Source organism: Crocuta crocuta, unplaced genomic scaffold (genome assembly GCF_008692635.1).
Source record: "Crocuta crocuta isolate KB4526 unplaced genomic scaffold, BGI_CrCroc_1.0 scaffold290, whole genome shotgun sequence".
Lineage (NCBI taxonomy): Eukaryota > Metazoa > Chordata > Mammalia > Carnivora > Hyaenidae > Crocuta > Crocuta crocuta.
Window position 1 is genome coordinate 6,289,870 of NW_027527429.1, and position 23,315 is coordinate 6,313,184.

Sequence of the window (23,315 nt, forward strand, 5' to 3'; positions counted from 1 at the left end):
TGAAAACTTCCACATGTCCCCTTCAGAGCCAGTGGCACCGGAGAAATTTACGTGCTTGAGTGTCTCATATGTTAAAAATCAAGAAAAAAGATCCTGAGGCCCACTCTTGCCTCCAGCTTTCATCCACTGTATCAGCTTCTTTTCACGTGAAACTTCTTTAAACTTGTCTTCCCTCATGGTCGCTACTTCTGTACCTTTCATTTGTCCCTCTGCCTCCTTTCTGCTGCCTTGTCCAAGTCACTCATGACATCCACGGGCCAAGTTCTAGGAGACGCTTCTCTCTGCTGCGCGGGCTCTGGGGAGCACCCACTCCTTCCCACCCCTTAAAGCACCAACTCCTGCTGGTTCCTGTGACCTCATCTCCTGGCCTCCCCCCCCGCACCCCCCCACGCTGAGATCTTCCTCTTCTGCTCCACTTCTGAGTGCTCGTGTCCCCTTGGCTCTGGTTTATCAGTTGTGCTTAAGGTGTTCAGTCTGTTCACACACAGCTGCGTGACCCTTGGGGAAGTGAAGCAAGTGGCTTCAGAAGTTTTCTCGGCCCTGTGTTGTCTGTATGTGCAAACAGTAAATTCTGGTTCTTTCAAATGCTGATCATTCGGGTCCCCTGATGTCAGTGAGATTGTGCTGTGCATACACCGCCGGCTGTTAGTTACTGCTCTGTGCCTCTTGTGTTCTTCCTCCTCCCCTGTGCTGTGGCCGTGTGTGTGGTTTCCCACAAGCATGAAAGCACTTTCCTGTTTTCAAGTGAGCTGAGTTATATGTGCACACTGAATGCCTGTTCATGTTTTCATTTCGTAGCGACAGTAAAAATAGCGGTGATCCCTTCACCTGCTCTCAGTTCGCTTAGCCCAGTCATCCTTATATTTGATCAAGGCTTACCTTTGGATTTCTAGATAAATCTTGTGTTTTTTTAAACTAATACCACTTTAAAAGTCTGTTTTTAAAAACCTGAAGCACAGAACTACATTTTAAAGTTACCTGTTTTATAGGAAATGAGGCAACATGATGTGCAGGAACTGAATCGAATTCTCTTTAGTGCTCTGGAAACTTCTTTAGTCGGGACCTCCGGCCACGACCTCATCAATCGTCTGTATCACGGGACCATTGTTAACCAGGTTGTTTGTAAAGAATGTAAGAATGTCAGTGAAAAGCAGGTGAATATATATGCAAGAGTGTTTTAGCAATAAGTTATATCATAAATTATAATTCACACAATTAAATCTGTGACCTGTAATACCACATGAGGGTCAAAGTGTTTATACTAGAAATAACTTTATCAGTTATTTTCTTTAACTGCATCTAAGTCCTAAGTTTATGATCCAGATTTCTTTATATAAACTAAAAGAAGCAAATATCTTAAAATGTAGCTTTAAACTTTTATTCAGCACTCTAATCTTTAGGAAATAGATGTGGGGAATGTTTATAGGTAGAGGTCTTGTGGCCTCATGAGAAGAGCCAATATCCTGGTTGGTTGTAGTATTGTAACAAAACTTAATTAAGTGATAGAGAATCTTAAAGAATACTTACATTGATAAACACCTGTAATTAAATGTTGGATTTAGTTTATTAACATCCTTTAGAAAGGTCATTTGTACCTGTGAGCTTATGTTGTCCATTTAATCTAATTGAACATTAGATATTGGAAATGTGCTCCTGCAAATATAATAATCTCTACCTGCTTTATAAATCTTATGCAGCACGTAATTGCATCACTGAACAGTTGTCCCGTAATAATCTCTTTTTATCATGGCAAGAGTTCTAGAAAATTGCTGTGTTTGTATGAGTAAAAAATCAAATGCCATTTTCTAAATGTTGCAGTATTTGCTTTTTTGGATACATATATATTCTTTTCATATTTTTTTTAATGAAAGAGTTGGGGATAGAAATACTTTTTGGCCCTTTTTGCCTGTGCTGATAGAGGATTTGGTCAGGTTAATTTGGAAATATTAAGACGTTGTATGTCTTTGGATTACCATATGATTGGCTTAACTATACTGTAATAATTCACAAAATAATTTTAAGCCATAATGTGTATGAAGGCACCTAATGAATTATAGACATCAACTTTTCATATGTATATTTTATAAACTATATATAAATATTGCTCCTATTACTTTAGATTTCCACCATGAGCTAGTTAGCACTATTATTTTACAGTCCCTGTAATCCCTTAGGGTAATGCTATTACACCCCCCCCCAACTATGTATGATTTAAACTGATCAGATTTTAAGTTTTTATTACTATAAATAAGTTGCAATTCAAATGTAGTTATAGTAGAGTCGACAGACTCTGTTTGCAAAATACTCTCCTCTTTTCAGAAAAATACCTTTTTATCCTGACTCAAAATAAGTTTTTTCTTACAACTTCCTCAGTATATCTTTTTTTTTTTTAATGTTTTATTTATTTCTGAGAGAGAGAGAGAGAGAGAGAGAGGGGCAGCGTGAGGAGGGGAGCATCAGAGAGAGGGAGACACAGAATCCAAAGCAGGCTCCAGGCTCTGAGCTGACGTGGGGCTCAAACCCACGAACTGTGAGATCATGACCTGAGCCTAAGTTGAACAGTTAACCAACCAAGCCACCCAGGCACCCCCCTCAGTGTATCTTAAACCCACCTCAGCAGAAGATGAGGAAGTGGGGTTTACAGTAGGGGTTCAGCCCTGCCCATGCCGTTCCAGCCGAGAGACTGAGACAGAACTAGTAAGCAGTGCACACGTCCCCTTCTCGGTCCAGATGTGTGTTCAGTGGTTTATTTCCGACGAAAGTAGGTTTTATTGTAGCTGCAGTGAACGTACACACTAGTTCCTGATGTATTTTAGGTCAAATTATAATTTGATTTAGGGTAATATTGTGTGATGAATTTCAGAGTATCCAAATAAGACATCTGCCCTCTCATAATACAGTGTTTTAGGGAAAAGTTATCTGTTATTCCCAGCATATGCAGGAGTTGGTGATGTGTTTGTGAACCGCTGTGAAATGGTTTTCTTCAGTGTGATATTCCTGTGTATTTCAGGAAGACTTCTTAGATCTAACGGTAGCAGTCAAAAACGTATCAGGTTTGGAAGATGCACTCTGGAACATGTACGTAGAAGAGGAAGTTTTTGACTATGACAACCTGTACCACTGCGGGACTTGTGACAGGCTGGTTAAAGCGGCAAAGGTAAAGACAGACCCCTGCCTTCCCTTGGGTGCCCCTCTGCGCTTGGCAGCTCCAGGGTTTGTTGAGTGAAGCCAACTTGCATGAGAAAGTCTGGAAGATAAACAGGAAGCCCCTAATTTCAACCACGAATTGAAAAGACCTTTGCATTCCACAAATCTGTATTTTAATTTTTTACAATAAAGCAATTTTTTTTAAAGTTTTCAACACAACAGTTCTCTCAACTTCTTTCCCTCCCAAGCAAAATTTATTTGTACCTCAGTGTTTCTTAAAAACACCTTTTTAAAAAATAAACTCCCCCATCCTTGCTTTTGGCAAAGTACCACTGGGAGGAAGGCAGTATGTTTCTGTTTCTGCCAAGAAGCTCATTGCGCTTTTCCTCCTCTGCCTCCTGTGGTGAAAAGAGACGGCCTCATTCCCTGCACGTGTGGTTGTGTTACAGAATCGACAGACCCACCTCCCCGACTCTGGCAGGTCACATATGGCCTTTCCTCCTCCCGCAGTGGGAAGTACTCAGCCAGAGTGCCTCGGGGTTCCTCGCTGTGGGGATGAAAGGAGGGCTGAGCCTTAGTGACTGACCCCCTGCTGCCCGACAGTGCCGCAGGCTGCCCGGTCACTGCTTACTGAGCGCTGGCTTCAGGAACCACCACCGAAGATGGGTCTTTGTAGGTATTCCGTGTGACAGCACTGTCCCTACAGCTGACAGTCACCGAACTTCCCAACGAAATGAGGACTGATTTCAATAACAGCTAATACTGATTTAGATCCTGGAGGTTATAGGCGAGAACGTAAAAAACAAAAAAACCCCAATAAACTCCATGCCTGTAAGCTTTTCACAGTAAGATTTGAAACCAGCATGAATTTTACATTCTTTGATAGGCATTTTCATCCAGCCTTTGCCTTTTTGTGACACAGAGAGGTTCATTTTTTGCTTATTTATTTGGTATTTCACCTCTGATATCACAACTACTAGTCTAGTAAAAGAAGCATAAAGTTTAGAGGATTAAAGGTCTCGGAAAAATACGTAAACACATTTACATATTTGGTTGAACTTAACTTGCACGTTAGTAAAACTAGAACCCTGAGCCCAACAAGAGCAGTTCTTGGTATGTCATTGGTTTAATTCTTTTTCAGTGGAAATTTTTTGATCTCGATATTTTAAAAATTGCATCCTAAGTTTCAGTTTGGTCATGCTACCTACATTAATGTAGATTTCCTTATTGTGAGCAGCCTCTTTTCTCAGCCTTGCTGTAGATGAGATACTCGGGTTTTTCAGGTGTGTTTTTTGTTACCTTGTTGGGAAATCTGCCATATCACATTGCCATTTTCTCACTTTTTTAACCCCCATTTTGTGGAATTGTTTTAAATATACTTTTAGGAAAAGTAGATATTTGTATGTAAGGATGATAATACCATTAACAATGATTTAACAGATGAGAAGAATTTTTCTTTTTGCCACCCCTTACCCAGCATACCATTAATGCTGAGACTCTGGGGGGAAGCTGATGACTTTTAAATAAAAAGCAGCTTTGTTTAGTGTTTTGTCTTAAAGCAAGGAAATAAAAATATCTTGTTATCTGCTTTAAAGGGCAGTCATTATAAAACCCCAGTCATTGGGTCCATTGTCCTGGGCAAAGGGGGAAGGTGAAAGGCCAGGACTCACACAGGGAAGGAGCACTGTTAAGAGTGGGGAGCACTGGTTACAACACGCTTGTTGGACAGCTTTGATTTTGGGATATCCACGCTAAAAACGTGAACTCGGATTGTTAACTTTGTAATTGTAAACATAAATAAGTGATAAATCACCTTTGGTCCTGTGAAATAGATGAGTTCATCATGTCAGCTGAATTGAATCCAAGGTGATGCATTTATGGGATTTAAGGACATTATTTCTCTTAAAACTGTGTCATGGGTTGTTTTTCATATCTTAAGAAATCTTATATGTTCTTTTCTGTAACTCTGCTTTTTAAAACACTATAAAAATTTTTCTTTTAACAGTCGGCCAAATTACGTAAGCTGCCTCCCTTTCTTACTGTTTCATTGTTAAGATTTAATTTTGATTTTGTGAAGCATGAACGATACAAGGAAACTAGCTGTTACACGTTCCCTCTCCGGATCAATCTCAAGCCTTTTTGTGAACAGGTTTGAACTGTTTTATTTTGAATTCTTTTCTTTTACCCTCTCAGGATTGAGTCTTTTATCGGCCTGGTTTTCAGTTGACTTCTTGCAGAATGTTTCAACCTGGCTCTGTTAACATTTTGAGTTGGGTCATTCTTTGTTGTGAGGGCTGTGTCGCATGCATTGTAGGATTTTAAGCCGCATCCCCGGCCTCTACCCACTAGATGACAGTAGCATCCTACCCTCCCATCCCGCTCCTAGTAGTGACAAAAATGTCTTCAGACCTTGCCAAATGTCCATGTCTCCTGGGGCAGGGGGTGGGGTAAAATCAGTCCCAGGGAGTGGGATAAAATCAGTCCCAGCTGAGAACCACTGGTTTAGTATAGTCCTTTTGAATTTCCAAAGTATAGGTTTGTTCTCAGTTCTCTTTATTAAACTCTCCTTGCAAGACCTTTGAACGGAAAGTTTAAGAAAATTAGGTATGACCCTACATTAGGAGAAATTACCATTAATTAGTACTTTGCTATTTGGATTTAGTTTATAGGAGATGCGATAATGAGTTACACATGTAGAAAATGAACAGGTAAATGGTATCTTAGCCAGAGTTCATAATCTTTGAGACACAGGAAAGAAAATTTTGAAAACAAGCAACCTACTTTATAAGCCATTTTCTATGTAATCACTGTACCTGCCAAGATCAGACCCGTGAGACTGCTGTATTTCTTATTTACAAGTCATTATTTATATGTTCACTAAGACCAGAACATTTATTAATTAGCTACTGAATTTCTGTATATAGAAGTAATATTCTTTTAAAAAAAATTTTTTTTATTTTTGAGAGAGAGAGAGAAGAGAGACAGTGTGATCAGGGGAAGGTCAGAGAGAGAGGGAGATACAGAATCTAAAGACAGGCTCCAGGCTCTGAGCTAGCTGTCAGCACAGAGCCCGACGTGGGGCTCGAACCCATGAACCGTGAGATCATGACTTGAGCCAAAGTCAGACACTTAACCGACTAAGCCACCCGGGCACCCCAATATTTCATTTATTCTTAATTTTGGATGGGCCTTTCTCTACTTCAAGCCTAATTTCTGAGCTTTTTGGGATTTGTTTTATTGGCACATATGGAATGAGCAGTTTTTCCAGAATACATTAATATACTTGCCCTCCCATTTACTGCCTGAATAAACAGGATAATTGAATTAATTTTTTTTTATTTTTCCAGCTTTATTCAGCAATAATTGACAGACATCACTGTGTAAGTTGAAGGTGCACAGCAGGCTAAGTTTGATTTACACACATTGCGAAATGATGGTCACCATAGGTTTAGTTAACAGCCATCATTTCCTATAGAAAAATTTTAGGTCCTTTTTAAAAATTTTTTTTAATTTTTTTTTTAATTATTTATTTCTGAGAGAGAGAGAGAGACAGCGTGAGCAGGGGAGGGTCAGGAGAGAGAGGGAGATACAGAGTCCGAAGCAGGCTCCAGGCTCTGAGCTAGCTGTCAGCACAGCTCGACACAGGGCTTGAACCCACGAACCCTGAGAACATGACCTGAGCCGAAGTCGGATGCTTAACCAACTGAGCCACCTGGTGCCCCTAGGCCCTATTTTTTTTAAAAAAAAAGTTTGTCATGTTATTGTAACATACTTTGAAATAACAGAAGCGAAATAAGTAAAACATTTAGCACTTAGCTAGGAAACTGATCATAATTTTACTTTTCAGTTTCTGTATTAATGAAGAAGATTATCACCTTGCATCTTTGTATCTCTCACCTTTTGCCGGAACCAGAAATTCTACTTACTTTTCAAGCAAATAAGTTTCTCAAATAATTGGTACCCTTCAAGTAGCATTCGTATGCAAAGTGTCAAAGCAAAAAAAGTTTTTTTAATGTGAGCGTAAGTGTTCATCAGTTGGGTCCTTCCTAATTATAGAGCACATTAATCATAGAAAAGATTGATCATAGAAGAAAGAATCTTTTCATCCCACTAAACTGCCTCCAGACAAAACCAGCTAGTATTCATAATGCTAACTTTCTGTGACGCGGAGGACTGAAGTGTCAGGAGAGGTGACTGTAGATACGGCTCTGACCCCAAGGCCCATGACCATCTAGTTGGAATATAGGACAAATTCAGCAGCTAAAGAGCATGTTCCTAACACAGCATCTAGTAGGGATAAAGAATACAGGGATGGTTTTATTCTTGCTAAAAGTATCACAGACTCACAGGGGAGGGTGTTTCATTAGCACATGACCTACGTGATCTTAGCCAAAGTGCATGCAAATACATTTTGTTTGTTTTCATGTTTAAAGCAGAATTTGGTTGGTCGTGGTGTGATTGGCATTAGATCAATGACAGATAGTTTTCACTCTAAGAACGAAAGCATCTGTAAAGGCAATTAATCAAATTTATCTTAATTTACCTTTAACTAACAATAACCAATTTCTTATTTTTAATAGTTGAAACTCTTTTTTCTCTTTGGTAATGTATCTTCCCATTTTACATAAACTATATGTTTATGCTCTTTTCTCTTGTAGAGTGAATTGGATGACTTGGAGTATGTTTATGACCTCTTCTCAGTTATTATCCACCAAGGTGGCTGCTATGGAGGACATTATCACGTGTATATTAAAGATGTTGATCATTTGGGAAACTGGGAATTTCAAGTAAGCATAGAAATTAGTTTAGAAGTTTCTTTGCACTTTTTCCCTTTTCTAGTCTTATTGTTTTGGTGAAGATAATCTTTTGCCATTTATTAGATTTACCCTCGAAAATTTTTAGAGACAAGCAAAGTTAGTTGTTTAAAATTTTTATTTCTAAATCATTTCATATAGAAAAATAATCAGCATAGTACACACACTGTATATACTCTTCACCTGGATTCTTTAGTTAACAAGTCATCAAATTTGGGGCGCCCAGCTGGCTCAGTCAGAAGAGCATGCGACTCTTGATCTCCAGATCCCCACATTGGGGGTAGAAATTACTTAAATAAATAAACTTTTTAAAAAAACCAACAACGATGGAGCACCTGGGTGGCTTAGTCGGTTAAACTTCTAACTCCTGATTTCAGCTCAGGTCATGATCTCACAGTTGTGAGATCGAGCCGTGTGTCAGGCTCTGTGCTGACAGTGTGGAACCTGCTTGGAATTCTGTCTCCTTCCCTTTCTGCCCTTCCCCCCCCACCCCGCCCCCGNAAAACGTAAAAAAACAAAACAGCTTGCCAAATTTGTGCAAATACACCCAGCTCATATTATCTTATGAGTGCAGAACCATTTGAGATTAAGCTAAAGACATCAGGCCCCTTTACCTGTAAATACTTCGGTGTTTATCCCCTGAGAACCAGGATGCTCCCTTACACAAGCGTAGATCAAAATACTCTCTAATAAAGAATTTATATTCAGGTTCTACCAGTTGTCTCTTCCAGGTCCTTTACAGCATTTCTTCCCCACCCCAGTGTCAAGTGCAGGGGCCTGCATTATATTTGGTTAGCATGCATATATTTAGTTAGCATATCTATCTTAAGTCTCCTTTAACCGATAACTGTTCCTTGGTTTTTCTTTGTCTTTCATGGTACCAACCAAAGATGAGAAAGATTTTCCTCCTATATTGTCTTCTAAAAGTCTTACAGTTTTGCCTTATCCATTTAAAACTTCTCAGTCTTGGGGCGCCTGGCTGGCTCAGTCGGTTAAGCATCCGACTTTGGCTCAGGTCATGATCTCACAGTTTGTGAGTTCTAGCCCTGCATCGGGCTCTGTGCTTACAGCTCAGAGCCTGGAACCTGCTTCAGATTCTATGTCTCCCTCTCTCTCCCTGAGCCTCCCCCACTCACACTCTGTCTCTTTCAAAAATAAACATTAAAAAGTTAAAAAAATAAAACTCAGTCTTTCTGGAATGGTTCCCTGTGAAAGGTGTGTGATTTTTTTCCCCCCATTTGCGTACCTGGTTGCCCATTGCCATTTATTAAACAATCCGTTCTTTCCCTACCAATCCACAGTGCTGGGTTTGTTCTGTCAGTTTATGTATGAGTCCATTTGAGTATCTGTTCTGTTGTCCTTTTTTCTCTTTGGAGGCCAATGCCACATTGTTAATTTCTGTAGCATCATCATAAGTCGTGCAGCAGGCAGGTCTCCCTGTGTTAACTGTTCTTTGGGAGTATTAGTGTTTTATTCTTCTGTGAACATTCTAGAATCAGCCTGTCCCTGTATTCTCACACACATACACACCTTCTCAGACGTAGTAGAGTTTTGAATCTAGATGTGTAAGCCAGATCTATCTTTTCATGTTTTAGAGCTTCTTATAAAAAAGTTTTGTAATTTTCTTAAGAAAAGATGTTCTGAGGGAAAGCACTAACTGGAAGTCTTAGTTCCAGTTAATTGCTGTGGGAAAAATCATAAGGCGTCACACACCAACCCCAGTCTCAGCCAGCTTTCTTTTTTTTTTTTTTAATGTTTTATTTCTAGGAGAGAGAGAGACAGCGTGAGCAGGGGAGGGTCAGAGAGAGAGGGAGTCACAGACTGAAACAGGCTCCAGGCTCTGAGCTGGCAGTCAGCACAGAGCCTGACGCGGGGCTCGAACCCACAAACCTCGAGATCATGACCTAAGCGAAAGTTGGACGCTCAACCGACTAAGCCACCCAGGCACCCCTCAGCCAGCTTTCTAACGTGTAACTGAAACCCAGTGAAATGTCAGTATGTGAGTTACAAGCCATCATGGTGGGAGGTAGGATGCTTATGACAGCTTCCTGATGACTGGACAATTGGGGTTGTTCACGAGTAGTGCCGCATACAGCAATATCGCTTCTCTTGGTGCCAGCAACGTTCTAGATGCACGTTCTCCCTTCTGGCGTTTGCTTTTCAGAGCACCGGTCTGCATTTCTGATGCTCTTGTTGTACTTGGATATTAAAAAGCATTTGGATATTTAAAAAGTTTAAACTGTTCTACCAGGAAGATGTTCTGTAGGGCTGTGGCCGTACTTTGTATTTTTTGGGCTATTTGCGGCCAGCGCATGAAATGCGATTACCGTTAGTTTGTTGATTTTTATAACCAGCCATCTTGCTAAACCCTCTTACGTTGCAGACATCTTTGGAGAAAGACTGGTTTGCGTCTCCCTTTCCGGTCCGTTACCTTCCGTTTCATTCTGGGCTGAGAGCACCGTAGAAGCGTCACCCTCAAATGCTTGTGCCACGTTAGCCAGGACATTAGGTGTTGGGCACATGCCCAGTCAGATGAAGGGAAGTTCTTGTGCCCTCATCTGCTCTAATTCAGCCCGCGATGTCTCCACGCTTAGTTTGTACTCTCACCATGCCACCTTTCTCCATGCTGCTCTCAGTGCGCAGGGGCCCGGAGTAGCCATTGTGCCCTCACTCTTTTCAGGCAACTGTATTAGCGCCATCTCCTCTCTAAAAGATGGCGTTGAAGCCTTTTCTTAGTTTCGGATATAAGCTTGTGGACAGATCCAATAAATATATATTGTGTTGTTCATTTATTGACTTTCTCTTTGCCTTGCCCACTGTAGTCTTGGCTTCTTTTTTTCCAGTTCTGTCCTCGTCTGCGTAGCCTTGTTTTCCAGCGTTGCCCTGTCTCTTCAGTCCGAGAGAGCACTCCCACTTTCTGCACTGGTCAGGTTCCATGGCAGGGATTTATCGTCAGTCTTTATTTTTTTTGCCATTTCGTTGCAAGTGTATCATCCCACACAGAGGTAGACTCCCGCAGCGGTGAGGTCGTGTGTCTGGGAGCAGCAATTTCTCTCTTCCCTGTCTTCGTTTTGAGTTGTGCTTCCTTGGACATCTGCGCTTTGCATTCCATTTCCTCAGAGTTAATTTGCTCTTTGCTAGCGTCATTGGGCCCTTCTCCTGGTTCTGTTATGTGACTCGAGAAGATAGACAGGCATTCTTTCATTTGGTTTTGCTCTCTGCACTGCCTCTCTGTTCTTGACGCCTTGTTACTTTAGCACAGTCTTTCTCGGGGCTTAAAGAACAATCAGAATGCTTTCCATTTGTACTCAGGCCTTCAGTGAAGCATCCGTTTGTTAAATTTTTTTCTTTCTTCTCTTTTTTCAGAGTCACTAGTTTTTCATCCAGAGCTTTGTGGTGTTCAAATAATGATTAATGCTTTAAGAACTTCAACCTCCATACATATACCTGCGGGACACTGCTTTTCTTTTTATTGCCATTGTGCTGAGAGATTTCTTGTGCCTAGAGATGTAGGATTACAAGTACTCTAATCATAGCCAGGTATTGTTCTTTTCTGCTTATAGTTTGACAATTTCTTCTTCCCTTCGAGGAGCTGTTCCCTCCATTCGTGGAGTTCTTTAGTAGGTACTGTCTGCAAAAGAATACTTTTCATGACCAATCTGACATAATTTTCCCTGGTTTAAAGGTAGCATTTCAGGGGTGCCTGGCTGGCTCAGTCGATAGAACATGTGATTCTTGATCTCAGGGTCGTAAATTCGAGCCCCAAGTTGAAGGTAGAGTTTAAAGAACAGTCGTATATTATTATATGTTATATGATATAGTATGGTAGAATAAAGGCAACATTCCAATCTCCTTAGCATATCCAGAAGATGATCCGCCATTAACTGTTCAAAATGAGATCATGAGAAACCATGAGATCGTGACCTGAGCCAAAATCAAGAGTCGAATGCTTTTTTTTTTTGCTTCCTGAGAGACCTTTTGCCTCACTGATGGTTGTTGACATTCCTTNTGACTCTAGATCTGGTTGTAAAAAGGAGCCCCATCTTCACTTTCTGCTCCCCCTCCCTTTTTTTACCGTTTATATATTATGAGAGAGAGGGAGCAGGGAAAAGGTAGAGACAGAGATTCCCAAGCAGGCTCCATGCGGGCAGCACTGAGCACAACATAGGGCTCAAACCCACAAACCATGAGATCGTGACCTGAGCCAAAATCAAGAGTCGAATGCTTTTTTTTTTTGCTTCCTGAGAGACCTTTTGCCTCACTGATGGTTGTTGACATTCCTTTGAACATTATCTTGCACATTTGAAGAAATGGGTGAGAGAAGGTTTCATAACAACCCCCAGTAGGCAGTCCAGGACTAGCTCCTACTGTCCGGACAAGGCCAAGGTTGGGCGCTGGCAGAGTGGAGGAGGACTGGGCCTAGCCTGTTAGTTACCCACTAGCGAGTCCCGTAGAGGGCGGTGCTGGCCTGCCTTTCCCCTTCTACCTTTTTTAAATCTCTTATTCCTTAGTCATATCTTTAAGCACATTAAACATATTATTTTACTACTACGATGATTGTAGTCTGAGATTGTAAGCCGTAAGTCAGCTTAGAATCTGCTGCTTTTACTTCCTTGGGATTTTGTTATTTCAGACTGTTGCCTTGGTTGGTTGGTGGTTTTTTTTTAAGAACCTGATTTACTGGAGTAATTCAAGGGCTAGGTTGAAAGTGACTTCCTCTGAGAAAGATAAGTATTTGTTGCTACCACATGCCTGTGGTCCCTTCCAACCCTTAACTTGACCTGGTTTTAGAGCCATAGCATGTGAGCCACAAACCCAAGTGGGGACTTGTGATTATAAATTTANCGTATAGAGAAACCATATCTTCTTGATCCATTCGTCTGTTGATGGACACTTAGGCTCTTTCCATGTTTTGGCTATTGTTGAGAGTGCTGCTATGAACATTGGGGTCCATGTGCTCCTGTGTCTCAGCATTTCTATATCCCTTGGGTAAATTCCTAGCAGTGCTATTGCTGGGTCATAGGGGAGTTATATTGTTAATTTTTTTCTACCTTCATCTAGGATCAAAGAAAGCAAGTTTGTCATCGTCCTTTATTGTAGGGTAGATTTTTCTAGGTCATGTTTATACTGAGAAGGTGTTTCTTTCAGGTTTCTAGCATTTTACTGAAGTCTATGTGATATAATTAAAAAAAATATGTTTATATTCAGTCTTTGTCCCAGGTTCCTGGAATAGAGCTTGACATTTCCTGAGGGATAGGCTTGTCTTTTGTTGTTCATAATGAACCCCTTTCAACCATACCCGAGTTCATGCTAATGGGGTGGCTCTTGGTGGGGGCCTAGATACCTCCAAAGTCACCAGCAGGACCAACCACATCCTTAGAGGGTTGATGTTTTTAGCCCCGGCCCCTGACCTGGGGAGGGGGGAGGGGCTGGTGATGGAGTCCAATCCATCAGTCGTGCCTGCGTACAGAAACTTTGATAAAAACTCTGAAACAAGGAGACTAAGGGAGTTTGTGGGCTGGTGAACACATCCACATGCAGGGAGGGTGGCCACCCCGACTTTATGGGGATAGAGGCTCCTGCTCTTCTCAGGACCCTTCCTGACCTCACCCTGTACACAGGGTGTGTAAGTTCCTGAGTTCTGTGAGCTGTTCCAGGAAATTCTCAAACCTGAAGCTGGGGTTGTAGGAATCGTAGAATTTTTAATCAGCCAGGCAAAAGTGCAGGTGGCCTGGGACCCCATTTGTGTCTGCTGTCTGAAGTGGAGGCAGTCCTGTGGGACTGAGTAAAGTTTGTATCAGAACTGAACTGAATTGTAGGACACCCACATGGTGTCAGAGAACTGGAAAACTTGTCATTTGGACAACAGTCATTCGACTCCATACTTTGGGAGGTCCTTGGGCTGTGCCTCAAGCCCTGTCCCATATGAGCATCAAAGTGGAGTCTGTGTCAGCCAGCTTGGACGGCTGGAGGCCTCGGTTCTGGATTTCCTCCCTGGATTCCCATTTCACTTGTTCTCTGAGGATTTCCTGATACTCTCTTGCTAGTTCAGGGTGTATTTTTAAAAGATGCCTTTGTTTTGTTTTGTTGTGTTGTGTTGTGTTTATCCAGTATTTTTAGTAATTATTTGTTAAGGATGATTGTACTTAGTCTGCCATATTCTTTTACTATTTCTGTATTTTGTCCTTCTGTTAATTGTTTAGGTCTATTTGTATTTAGGGTTTTAAGTCAAATTAAAATACTTTTGCAGGGTGGCATGTAGAAAATATCAATCAATAAAAATACCTTATTTTGATATGATCCCAAATAACTTCACAGAATGAGGTGAAAAATTGGACGATCGGGAAATAGAAGGAAGCATTAAACTGAGCTTCCCAGTGATTCACAACCTGTCAACATTTGTAGGGTGCAGCTAAGGTAGTGCTTACTGGGAAAATGTCAGAACCTACCGAGTGTGTGTTGTGCCTGAGGCTTGTCTCATAATTCCATTTGCAGAAAATCCTCAATAGATTAAATTGCTTGTTCAGGATTATTCAATCAGAACTGGAATTCAAAGCCAGGTCTGCTGGATTCCAAAGTGTGTATAAGTTATTAAGATGTTACCATCACTCCTCCATCTTGAAATTTCCATGACACAAACATTTCTTTCTGTTTTGTTAATTACCTTCTAAGGGAATAATGATAAAAACCTTTGTATTGTTTTCCTTTCTAGGAGGAAAAAAGTAAACCAGATCTCCAGAATCAAGAAGAGATTGACGATGATCCATTGATAATTCTAAAAGCAGTCTTACTACAGGTAGAGAGTTTATATTTTTGTGTGTATTACAGACATGCACATAAATACATGAGATTTCATTGATAGAACTGTTACTGGTACTATTGATAGTCCTCTTCCCTTGGGACGTTCTCTGTGTCTATTTTTACAGTTCTTTATTGGAGACTTTCTGGTTATAAAAAAATTCATATTTGGTAGAAAATTTGAGAGAAAAAACTAGGAAATATATAAAGATAATGAAAAATATAAATCAAATATGCAGTCATTGTTAATACTTTAATATATTCTTGCATTCTGCTTTTTCTCTGTGTTTATGTATATATATATTGGGATTGTGTTGTGGGTTTTTTTGGTATTACTGTCCTTTAAAATGGAATTGGGATTTACTTCACATATTGTTTTGGAATTTGCTATTTTCCCATGTTATCCTTTCTAATGTCTAGTACATGAAGTAATGTCCCCTTTTTCATTCCTAATATTGATTTACTGATAATACCTCAAGTATATGAACTTTTAACGTTTGCTTAGTGCTGTGTTGTAAAGGTGGTAGGTCTCCTTTTATGTATTTATTCATTCCTGTCAACACTTTTTCTTAATTGTTGGCTATGGACCTAGGCTGAGTCCTTTAGTTCCATTGGTCCATGGCCACTGCGTTAGTCTGCTAGGACCGCCATAACAGAATATCACATACTGCGGGCTTAAACAACAGACATTTATTCCCTCATAGTTCTGGAGGCTGGAAGTCCAAGATCAAGGTACCAGCAGGTTTCTTTTCTCCTGAGGCCTCCCTCCTGGGCTTGCAGGTGGCTGCCTTCTCACTGTGTCGTCACATGGCTTTTCTCTGTGGATGTGCATCCCCAGTGCCTCTGTGTGTCCATATTTCTTCCTCTTATAAGGACACCAGTCAGATTGGACTAGGACGCACTCTAATGACCTCATTTTAACTTAATCACTTCTTTAAAGGTCCAAATATAGTCATAGTTGAAATCTTAAGGATTCAGGAGTCAACGTGTGAATGCAGGATTGGGGGGTACATTTCAGCCCCAAACAGTCACTTCTTACTCAGTTTTAGAACTGTTTTTTATTTGGAAACATTCACAAAAGGTATTGATGATCCTTTTTTGCACTTAAGTATTTCTTATAAAGAATCCCACAAAGTATCAGAAATTTACCAACCCCCAGAATACTCTTTGGATATTGGCTCTTTAAGCGTTTAAACTTTGGCACAGGAAGGCACAATTCAAGTTTTTTAAACTGAGGCTTAATCTACTTGTAAAAAATTTTTTTATTTTGAAGCAATTATGGTTAATCCACTTCTATGTTCAGCTGTCATAGGCACATTTAATTAAATATAATCCTGTTGGCCCTTTTGAACTCGTAAATGTTACAATTACATCTCATCAAATTTTTTTAACTGATTTTGTGTTTCTTTCACAAGGAGGAGAATAATCTAATTCCTGTTGATCAGCTGGGCCAGAAGCTCTTGAAAAAGATAGGCATATCTTGGAACAAGAAGTACAGGAAACGGTATGGACCGCTGCGAAAGGTAATACACGACATCGTACACGCGGTCCTGTCCCAGGAGATTTTATTACGATCCCTTTGCAAAGGAAATTTTAACTAGGAGAAAATGAAATCAGCTTTTTTATTTAATGGTTAAAATTCAGTTAAGTTACTGGGCGCCTGGGTGGCTTAGTCGGTTAAGCGTCCGACTTTGGCTTAGGTCATGATCTCGAGGTTCGTGGGTTCGAGCCCCGTGTCGGGCTCTGTGCTGACAGCCAGCTCGGAGCCTGGAGCCTGTTTCAGTCTGTGACTCCCTCTCTCTCTGACCCTCCCCTACTCACAGTCTCTCTCTCTTTCTCTTTCTCTCCTAGAAATAAATAAAAACATTTTAAAAAAATTTTAAATTCAGTTACTTATTAAGTATTAAGTTATTAAATAATTTATTGTAGAATCAAGAAATCAACAGAAAAAGAAGGGCTTTTAACACAACAGCGTCTTCACAAGTGCCCTCCTTAATGCCCGTCACCCATTTAGCCCCTCCCCCACCCAACACCCCTCTAGCAACCTTCAGTTTGTTCTCTGTAGGTAAGATTCCCATGGTTTGTCGCCTCCTCTGTTTTCATCTTATTTTATTTTTCCTTCCCTTTCCCTATGTTCATCTGTTTTGTTTTCTTAAATTCCACGTATGAGTGAAATCATATGGTATATGTCTTTCTCTGACTATTTCACTTAGCATAATACACTTTGCTTCCATTCACATCATTGCAGATGACAAGATTTCATTCTTTTTGATGGCTCAGTAATACTCCATTGTGTGTGTGCGTGTGTATATGTGTGTAAACACCACATCTTTTTTTATCCATGCATCAGTCAGTGGACATTTGGGCTGTCTCTCTAGTTTGACTTTTGTTGATATACTGCTATAAACATTGGGGTGCACGTCCCCCTTTGAATCAATATTTTTTTATCCTTTGGATAAATACCTAGTAATGCAATTGCTGGGTCGTAGGGTAGATCTATTTTCAATTTTTTTAGGAACCTCCATACTGTTTTCCAGAGCAGCGGAATCAGTTTGCATTACCACCAGCAGCGTAAGAGGGTTCCCCTTTCTCCGTATCCTCGATAACACCTGTTGTTTCCTGAGTTGTTAATGTTAGCCATTCTGACAGGTGTGAGGTGGTATCTCATTGTGCTTTTGATTTGTGTTTCCCTGATGATAAATGATGATGAGCATTTTTCATGTGTCTGTTAGCCATTTAGGTCTTCTTTGGAGAAATGGCTATTCATGTCTTCTGCCCATTTCTTAACTGAATTATTTGTTTTTGGGGTGTTGAGTTTGGTAAGTTCTTTATAGCGTTTGGATATTAACCCTTTATCAGATATGTTATTTCAAATATCTTCTCTCATTCTGTAGATTGCCTTTTAGTTTTGTTGATCATTTCCTTCGCTGTGTAGAGGCTTTTTATCTTGATGAAGTCCCAGTAGCTCATTTTTGCTTCTGTTTCCCTTGCGTCCGGAGATGTGTCTAGTTAGAAGTTACTACAGCTGAGCTCAAAGAGATTGAAGCCTGTGTTCTCCTCTAGGATTTTGATGGTTTCCTGTCTCACATTTAGGTCTTTCATCCATTTTGAGTTTATTTTTGTGTATTGTGTAAGAAGATGGTGCAGTTTTCATTCTTCTGCATGTTGCTGTCCAGTTTTCCCAACAAAAGAGACTGTCTTTTTTCTGTTAGATATTTTCCCACTTTGTCAAAGATAGCTGACAACATGGTTGTAGGTCTATTTCTGGGTTCTCTTTTCTGTTCCATTGATCTGTGCGTCTGTTTTTGTGCCAGTACCATTTTGTTTTGATGATTACAGCTTTGTGATACAGTTTGAAGTCCAGAATTGTGATGCCTCCAGCCTCACTCCAAATGTGAGCTCCACTGTTCGCAGAAACTTGTGATAGTTCATTCCTCCCGATTCCCCAGTCACTGGTTTTGGAAGAGTGTTTTTCTTGCACAGGCCCCGTGAGCTCGCTGACCCTCTCTCCCTTTCCTCTCTGCAAGAAGGGCTCCCTCTCTCTGTGGCACTACAGTTCTTCTTTCCCCTANTGCCACATTTTCTCTCCCGAGATATGCAGAATGTTCTCTTAATCCTATTGATTTTCTAGGTGTTCAGAATGATTTGATGCTGATTGAGGTGTTTTCGAGGAATGAGGCAAAGCCAGGGTCCCGCTACTTCTCCTCCATCTTAACTCCCCCTCCCCGCCCAGGTTTCCATTAAAACAGTTGGATCAGGGGCACCTGGGGGCTCAGTCAGTTACGCCTGCGACTTTTGGCTCAGGTCATGATCTATGGTTTGTGAGTTTGAGCCCGGTGTGGAGCTCTGTGCTGACAGCTCAGAGCCTGGAGCCTGATTCGGATTCTGTGTCTCCCTCCCCTGCTCACACTCTGTCTCTCTCCCTCTCTCTCAAAAATAAATAAATATTAAAAATTTTTAAGGAAACAAAAAAACAAAATACAGTTGGGTCAGTGTCTCAGTATTTTACTCTTGAGTGTGATATTAGCTGTGCAGGTTTTTTTTTTATAAACACTTTTTTTTTAAATTTTTAAATGTTTTATTTATTTCTGAGAGAGAGACAGCGTGAGCAGGGGAGGGTCAGAGAGAAAGGGAAACACAGAATCCGAAGCAGGCTNAGTCGGATGTTAACCGACTGAGCCACCCAGGCACCCGGGTTTTTAAAAAATATAAATACCCTGGGACACCTTGGTTGGTTGGGCGTCTGCCCGTGCTTCAAACCCTTCATGAGTTTGAGCACCGCATTGGGCTCTGTGCTGTGCGCACAGAGCCTGCTTTCCATCTTCTGTCCCCTCTCTGCCCCTCCCCAGCTTTCTCTCTCTCCCTCCCTCCCTCTCTCAGTGCCATTCATAAGTAAATAAATAAAACTTAAAATATATATAAACACCTTTTGTAGTTTTGAGGGAGTTAGCTTTTAATTCATAGTTGACTGATCATTTAGAGTAGAGGTTGAGTTTTATCAAATACTGACTGGGTTTTGTTTTTTACATCTTTTATTCTGTTAATGTAGTGAATTCCATTGACCTTTTTAATGTTAAACAAATCTTATATTTCTGAGATAAATCTCACTTAGTCATGATATTCTGTATGTCACTGTATTCATTTAGCTCATATTTAGAATTTTCATGTCTGCATTTGTGAGATATACTAGTCTTGATTTTCTTTTTTTGTAACGTCTTTGTCAGATTTTAGCATCAGGGTTATATAGGACTCATAAGAGAAGTTGGGAGATACTCTTTTTTTATATTTTTGGAAGAATTCTCTCAGATTGATAATTTTTTTTCTTACATGTTTGCTGAAGCTATTGCGATCTGAAAATTTATTTTTTTAATTGCAGTGTAATTAACATATGGTGTTAATATTAGTTTCAGGTGTGCAATATAGTGATTCAGCAGTTCCATGTATTCTCAGTGCTCATCATGATAAGTGTGCTCTTAATCCCCTTCACCTCTGTCACCCACCCCCCCAGCCACCTCTCCCCTGGTAACCATCAGTTCTGTCTAGTTAAGAGTGTTTCTTGGTTTGTCTCTTTTTTTTCCTTTGCTTATTCTGTTTCTTAAATTCCACATATGAGTGCAGTCATCCGGTTTTCGTCTTTGACCGACGATGACCTGATTTAGCATGATAGCCTCTACCTCCATGTTGTTGAAAAAGCAAGATTTCATTTTTTATGGTTGAATAATATTCTGTCATATATAAGTACCACATCTTTATCCATTCATCTATCAATGGAGACACTTGGGCTGCTTCCATACTTTGGCTCTTGTAAATAATTCTGCAGTAAACACAAGGGTGCATGTATCCCTTTGAATTAGTGTTTTCTTATTCTGTGGGTAAATACCCATTAGTGTGATTACGGATCACAGGCTAGTTCTGTTTTTAACTTTGTGAAGAACCTCCATGCCGTCTTCCACAACAGCCCCACCAGTTTGCACTCCCACCAACTGCTTATGAGGCTTCCTTTTTCTCCACACCCTTGTCAACACTTGAGTTTTTTATTTTAGCCATCCTGACAGGTGTGAGGTGATATTTCATTGTGGTTTTGATTTGCATTTCCTTGAAGATGAGTGATGTTAAGCATCTTTTCACATATCCATTGGCCATCTGTATGTTTTTTGGAGAAATGTCTGTTTATGTCTTCTGTCCATTTTTAATTGGATTATTTGGGTTTTTTTTTTTTTTTGGTGTTTGCATTATATAGTTCTTTATATATTTTAGATAGTAACCCTTTATCCGAGACATGTCATTTGCAAATATCTTCTCCCATTCAGTAGGTTGTCTTTTAGTTTTGTTGGTTTCCTTTGCTGTGCAGAAGCTTTTTGTTTTGATGTTGTCCCAGTAGTTGATTTTTGCTTTTGTTTCCCTTGCCCCCGGAGACCTACCTAGAAGGATGTTGCTATAACCAGTGTCAGAGAAGTTACTGCCTGTGCTCTCTTCTATGATTTTTATGATTTTAGGTCTCACATTTAGGGCCTTAATCCATTTTGACTTTATTTTTGTATATTGTATAAGAAAGAGGTCCAGTTTCATTCTTTTGCGTGTTGCTGTTCAGTTTTCCCACTACCATTTGTTGAAGAGACTGTCTTCCCATTGCATATTTTTGCCTCTTTTGTCAAAGATTAATTGACCATAAAATTGTGGGTTTATATCTGGACTTTCTGTTCTGTTGAGATTTGAAATTTTTGGGGGGTAAAGTTTTTTTAATTATAGTTTAAATTTTTTTTTATTGTAGAGTTATTTAGATTTTCCTCTTCTTATGTTATTTTGGAAAATTATGTCTTTACACATGAAACGATGCTCAGCATCCCTCCTCATCAGGGAAATACAAATCAAAACCACACTGATATACCACCTCACGCCAGTCAGAGTGGCTAAAATGAGCAAAACAGAGAACTCTAGATGCTGGCGAGGATGTGGAGAAACAGGCACCCTCCTACACTGTTGGTGGGAATGCAAACTGGTGCAGCCCCTCTGGAAAACAGTGTGGAGGTTCCTCAGGAAACTAACAATAGAACTCCCCTATGACCCAGCAGTAGCACTGCTAGGAATTTACCCAAGGGATACAGAAATGCTGATGCATAGGAGCACATGTACCCCAATGTTCATAGCACTCTCAACAATAGCCAAATCATAGAAGGAGCCTAAGTGTCCATCAACAGACGAATGGATCAAGAAGATGTGGTTTATCTATACCATGGAATACTACATGGCAATGAGAAACAATGAAATCTGGCCACATGTAGCAACATGGATGGACCTTGAGGGTGTTACGCTGAGCGAAATAAGTCAGGCAGAGAAAGACAAATATCATATGTTTGCACATATAGGAGGATTAGGAGGAACTTAACTGAGGACCATGGGGGAGAAGAAGGGGGGAAATGGTGGGGGAGAGGGAGAGAGGCAAACCATGAGAGACTCTTGAATGCTGAGAAATAAACTGAGGACTGATGGATGTTGGGGGGAGGGGGGAGATGGGCATGGAGGAGGGTACTTGTGGGGATGAGCACTGGGTGTTATATGGAAACCAATTTGACAATAAACTATTAAAAAAAAAAGAATTATGTCTTTAAAGGAATTTGTTCTTTTATCTGTGATGTCAAATTTATTAGCATAAAATTATTCACAATGGCTTGTATTTTCTGTAGTATCTGTAAAACCTGAAGTTGTTTCCTTTTTTTATTCCATCCATCCAAATATTAGTAATTTGTATTTTCTCCCTTTTTTCCATCTGTCTTGCTTGAGGTTTATCAAGTTTATTAAATTTTTTCATAAACTTTTGCCTCTGTTGATTTTCTCTATTGCTCATCTCTTTTCTAGATCATTGATTTCTGCTCTTGTTTTTAATTATTTCCTTCCTTTTTTCCTCTGGGATTTAATTTGATCAGCTCTTTTCTCGTTTCCTGGGTTGATATCTCAATTGCTTTTAACCGTCCTTTTTTTTTTTAATGTTTTTTATTACTTTTATTTACTTATTCTGAGAGAGAGCATGAGCAAGGGAGAGGCAGAGAGAGAGAGAGAAAGAGAATCCCAAGCAGGCTCTGCACTGCCAGCATAGAGTGTGACTCGAGGCTCAAACCCACGAATCAATGAGAATATGACCTGAGTCGAAATTAAGAGTTGGACCCTCAACTGACTGAGATGCCCTTAAATCTTCCTTTTAATGGATGCTTTTAAAGCTGTGAATTCCCTTCTCAGACTAATTTAGCTGCAGCCAAATCTGACATGTTTTCATTAGCATTCTGTTCAAAATATTTTGTAATTTCCCTTGTGGTTTTTTTTTTTTTTTTTTTTAAATGTTTTGCTTATTTTCCAAATATTTGGGGNTTTTGTTATATACATAAATTGATTTTTAGTTAATTCCATTGTACATTCCATTAAAATAATGATTTTAATTCTTTTCGATTTATTGAGATTTGTGTCACACCTCAGAATATGGTCTATGTTGCTGAATATTCAGAATTTACCAGAAAAGTCATTTTCTGCAGTTGTTGGGTATATTGTTTGGTAAATGTCAACTATGTCATATTGGTTAATAGCGTTCTGTTTACTTCTCTGTCCTTAATGATTTTTCTGTCTTTCGGTTGTGTCAGTTCCTAGAGAATGGTTTAAATCTCCAGCTACGTTGTAGATTTGTTCCTTTGCCCTTTTACTTTGGACAACTTTACTTAATGTCCACATTAAGTTACACCATTAGGTGCATACGCATTTTGGATTTTTGTGGCCTGACATACAGTGCCCTTCCTTTATCTCTGCTAATATTCCTTGCCTTGAAATTTACCTTGTCAAGTATTGACATAATCTTGTATGCTTTTTTTATACACGTGTCTCTTGCAAACAGTATGGAGTTGGTTCTTTTTTATTTGGGAAAAGTGTGATTTTGAAGTAATCTGTTCTTTGATTTAAAGCATAATTGTGGGGCGCCTGGGTGGCTCAGTCAGTTAAGCATCCGACTTTGGCTCAGGTCATGATATCATGGTTCGTGGGTTCAAGCCCCGCATCGGGCTCTGTGCTGACAGC

At 40.0% G+C, this 23,315-nt stretch overlaps 1 protein-coding gene across 8 annotated transcripts in view; it reads left to right on the forward strand.

Annotated features, from left to right (window-relative positions):
* Positions 1–23,315, forward strand: part of USP40 (ubiquitin specific peptidase 40) — an 88,374-nt gene that overhangs the window by 8,003 nt on the left and 57,056 nt on the right. For 7 of the 8 annotated variants that reach the window (XR_013333595.1, XM_077757658.1, XM_077757693.1 and 4 more), the window contains exons 5-10: positions 990–1,154; positions 3,011–3,157; positions 5,153–5,296; positions 7,806–7,934; positions 14,674–14,757; positions 16,175–16,282. Coding sequence is in view for 7 of the 8 variants with exons in the window: in XM_077757658.1 (XP_077613784.1) it covers positions 990–1,154; positions 3,011–3,157; positions 5,153–5,296; positions 7,806–7,934; positions 14,674–14,757; positions 16,175–16,282 (777 nt within the window). In the remaining variant the exon portion in view is untranslated. The remainder of the gene's footprint in view (positions 1–989; positions 1,155–3,010; positions 3,158–5,152; positions 5,297–7,805; positions 7,935–14,673; positions 14,758–16,174; positions 16,283–23,315) is intronic. The other variant, XM_077757685.1, reaches the window with a different exon arrangement.